The sequence below is a fragment of the Sinocyclocheilus anshuiensis genome, unplaced genomic scaffold (assembly GCF_001515605.1).
Source record: "Sinocyclocheilus anshuiensis isolate Anshui unplaced genomic scaffold, SAMN03320099.WGS_v1.1 scaffold967, whole genome shotgun sequence".
NCBI classification, from domain to species: Eukaryota; Metazoa; Chordata; class Actinopteri; order Cypriniformes; family Cyprinidae; genus Sinocyclocheilus; species Sinocyclocheilus anshuiensis.
This window is the reverse complement of record NW_015542427.1, coordinates 194,222-198,192: the sequence shown is the minus strand read 5'-3', so window position 1 is coordinate 198,192 and position 3,971 is coordinate 194,222. Positions and strand designations below refer to the sequence as shown.

The following is a 3,971-nucleotide window of genomic DNA, read 5'->3' as shown; positions in this document are numbered from 1 at the left end:
TGTGTGTGTGAGCGTGTGTGTGTGTGTGTGTGTGTGTGTGTGTGTGTGTGTGTGTGTGTGTGTGTGTGTGTATGAACAAATATGTACCACATGCATGCAAAATCTGACAAAACCTCCTACTGAGGACATTTAAAGATGTCATCAGTTTGAAAATTGTCTTAAATAATGTAAAATATAAGTATTATAAATTATAGTAATTATTGAGAGTTTTTAATTTATAGGTTAAATTTACAGCTGTAATAAAAACAATTTAGATGTCTATGGTATGTCCCCATTTAAAAGTAAAATGTGTGTGAATGTGAATCCAATTAAATACACTCTGTGTGTGCGAGTTAAGTCAAATAGATCCTCTTACACATGTCCATGCTTGCCCCTTATCTGAAGCATTAATTATGTTTTCTTTTAATTAGTGTAAGTTCTTAATTAGTCCATTCATTAAGCATTCTGATCTCGTCCAGTGAGGGATTAGTCAAACTGTGGGAAGCTCAATTGAATAGTAAAGGAGCTTTTATATCAACTAGGATATTTTTGTATTGTTATTGTTAAATAGACATGTGGTCTATTTGTTTAAGCTCTCTAGTTTAACATGGAAAAGTGCCAGTCTGTTGATATGCTTCCGGTTTAATTTCATTTTAACACGAGAACTACGCCAGCACTTTTATTGTTAAGGTCAGATCTCGTTTTAAAGGCTGGCACCGGGAAGCGGCACAAAGTTTGGCCAACTTTAGTTATGTGTCAACTAGACTATTAGCATCTTCTTGAGAATAAGTCTGCCTTGCTTTCTGCAGCTGGATGAGCCAGACTACTGAAAACTGAGCAGGCGTTATTGACGTATAAATGTGTCTATACATGTGTATGTATTCAGCATGCTAGAAAGTTTTGTTCAGAATAACTCATATTTGTGATTTAGTTTCAATAATACATTAGTGGTCTGTTTTCATTTGAGACTGCATGTTCTCTTATTACTTTGAACATTATCACAGAAGATCAAATATATTACAAATATTTTTTTAAAGCCTTAAACCAAACCAGCTAGCTCCAAGATGGATCATAACATTACAACATTATAGACAGGAATGAATTACTCATCCCATGAATCATTATGAATCATATAATTCAGGGTTTCCCAACCAGAGCTTTATGATTTGATGAAAAGCTAATAATTGCGTTAATTAAGCACTGCATTCATTTTAATGTGTTTAATGTGAATTTGGGAATGCGGTGTGTGCTAGGTTCACTTTATTTACATTCACATTCACATTGCAATAATAAACTACAGCATTTCACCAGTGGTCTGTTAAAATGGTCTGTTAGAGTTTGATGTTAAAAGCTCAAGGGTTTGAAAGTGAAAAATGTAATTCAATATTTAATTTGACTACTGTAACTTGAAGTTTCCCTTAGCAGTCGAGTCTTTGTTCTTTGTGTCTGGGTGTTTCATCCGTAGACATTTTATATGAAATTAAATAGCAGTTTAAATAGCAATCGTAGTATATGACAGAATAATCACAATAAAAATAAAAATAAAAGACTGTTTACTTGCATGTCATCTGACCATCAGCCGATATCAGAGAACTGTGAACATACAAATGTTAAATTATTGAAATATTTACTTTGACAAAAAGGAAGAAAAAAAAAAGTTTAGGAAATATATAGGGAAAAATAAACACAAGGATGCTAGGATGTCTATGTAAACATCTAGAAAAAAAAGTAATAATATAAAACAAGATTAATTTACATAATTACTGTTTCATTATCCTTTCTAAAGACTGGTTGGAAATTGTGAGATTAATCATAATTATTTAGTAATTTTTATTTTTATTATTTATTTTTTTTTTTAAACATAGAGAATGTAGACAGACAACCAGCCATACAACAGTAAATGGAAAACAAAACAAATAAATATTTTAGCATAGTTTTATGTTTCTCTTAGGCATTATACATATAGCTCCACCATTCTGGGAAAGACTTTTTTTTTTGCTGACTTCTCAGTCACTACTGAAGTCTTTGGGATTGTGTGAGTGTGTGTTCCTGTGGATTTATCAACCAGTCAATGTTGTCAGGATGTAATTTTCCTGCGGCTCCAGAGTGATTAGTCACATGACAGTTATGGCTCTGGTGATTGGCTGAAATTACCTCAGAACCGTCAAGAGCCCTCAAGCAGAGACGGCAGCACACAGGTCACATGCTTCCAGGAGGCCATTTGAGCAACTGCCACTGATATTAATGTGAATGCCCAAGGTATTATAGACCTATTTGTGTTTTACTCCAGAGAAGAAAGTTCTGACAGAGTGACATCTCTTGTAGAGGGGAACTATAAATCCCTGTGTAAATGATTTTATAACTGAAAGGGTCTTGATCTCCTACTACCTGCTGCTATATACCCTCGATCTTACAGTATGAGTATTATCTTGGTTTTGATGTGGGGAATATGGATCAGTGGAGTGGTTCCTCTGAGACCGGTCCTGGCCTCATTTCAATAAGCCTTCAATTATGCAGACTCCGTAATGAATGTGTGCAGAAGAAGCCTTTTCAATATGTGCACATGGAGGTGCTAAACACATTATATTTGCCTCATTATATTTTTATTAAACTTTATGACAGTTTAATCAGACTAGTTGCAAATGAGCAAAGTACTTGTCCTGTCTCTAGACACACAACCATCTCACGATCACAGGGAGATTAATAAATCACCCAGCAGGTGTTTGTGTGTGTGTGTGTGTGTGTGTGTGTGTGTGTGTGTGTGTGTGTGTGTGTGTGTGTGTGTGTGTGTGTTCACAAGTAAGTTTAACTTTTAATAGTGTAATTAGAGGTTGACTGAAAGTGGATTTTCCCACTACCAATATTTAAGGTGGGAAAAGAGGCCAGTAAGCTAGTTAGTTAATATGACAGTCAAAAATATAAATGAAAACTTTCCACTTAATGTAATGGTGCTAAATTTTATTACACATTTAACAAATAATGATTTATCCATGAAAATGTTTTGTAATTATTACATAAAATAAAAAAATGTTGATACACTACTGTGCGAAGGTTCGAGGTTTGTAAGACCAGTACAGTAAAACAGTAATATTGTGAAATATTATTAATATTTAAAATACCTGTCTTTTAATTGAATATATTAAAAATATATAATTTATTCCTGTGATGAAAAGCTAAATTTTCAGCAGCCATTACTACACTGATATCAATGTTGAAAACAGTTGTGCTGCTGAAGATTTTTGCGGAAACTATGAATATTTATTTATTTATTATGAAACATTTAGGATTATTTGTGAATGAGTTCAAAAGAACACCATTTATTTGAAAAATTATAATATTTTGTAATATGTTTATGGTCACCTTTGATCAATTTAATGTATCCTTGCTGAATAAAAGTATAATTTTTTTTAACCATATTGACCCCAGATTTTTGAAACATTCAAACTGTAATCTCAAAATAAAATAAAATAAAATAAAGAAGTGATATACAAAATTAATCGTAGAACACTCTAAATAGCAACAGAAAGCAACTATCTGAAGCTGGTATATTGGTTGACTCCAATAACCTTTCTCTTTGTCTTTTTGTGTTTTTAGGTCTTCGTAAATGTAAGAGTGTTGTGAAGAAGAGCCGCTCTGCCCATTCCTCCTCTCTGCTCTTCACCTCTTCACCTTTAAAACACTTTCTAGCAACCCTAAATCAGCCCTTTCTGGAGTATTGTAGAATTGGCTCTCTGATTCCCAGCTCTGGACAAAACACAGTTACTCCATCCAGCTGCCTCATTTAGATGCTCTTATACAAGTGGCTGTAAAACATATCTAAACAAAAAGGTCCAGTATTTTGTTGGTGTGGTGTGTGGTCCACGGGTTTGAGTTATTCAAGGGGAGTTCAGTTGTTGATGTTCACCGAGTTCCAGCTCTGTTTGTGTGTGTGTGTGTGTGTGTGTGTGTGTGTGTGTGTGTGTGTGTGTGTGTGTGTGTGTGAGTCTGAGGAG

The 3,971-nt window shown here is 34.0% G+C and overlaps 1 protein-coding gene across 2 annotated transcripts in view; it reads left to right on the top strand.

Annotated features, from left to right (window-relative positions):
• Window positions 1-3,950, top strand: part of LOC107693550 (sodium/potassium-transporting ATPase subunit beta-1-interacting protein 3-like) — a 73,529-nt gene extending 69,579 nt beyond the window's left edge. The window contains exon 6 of one of the 2 annotated variants that reach the window (XM_016492975.1): window positions 3,574-3,950. In XM_016492975.1, the coding sequence (XP_016348461.1) occupies window positions 3,574-3,764 (191 nt within the window). In that variant the 3' untranslated portion in view covers window positions 3,765-3,950. The remainder of the gene's footprint in view (window positions 1-3,573) is intronic. The other variant, XM_016492976.1, reaches the window with a different exon arrangement.
• The last annotated feature ends 21 nt before the right edge of the window (window positions 3,951-3,971 follow it).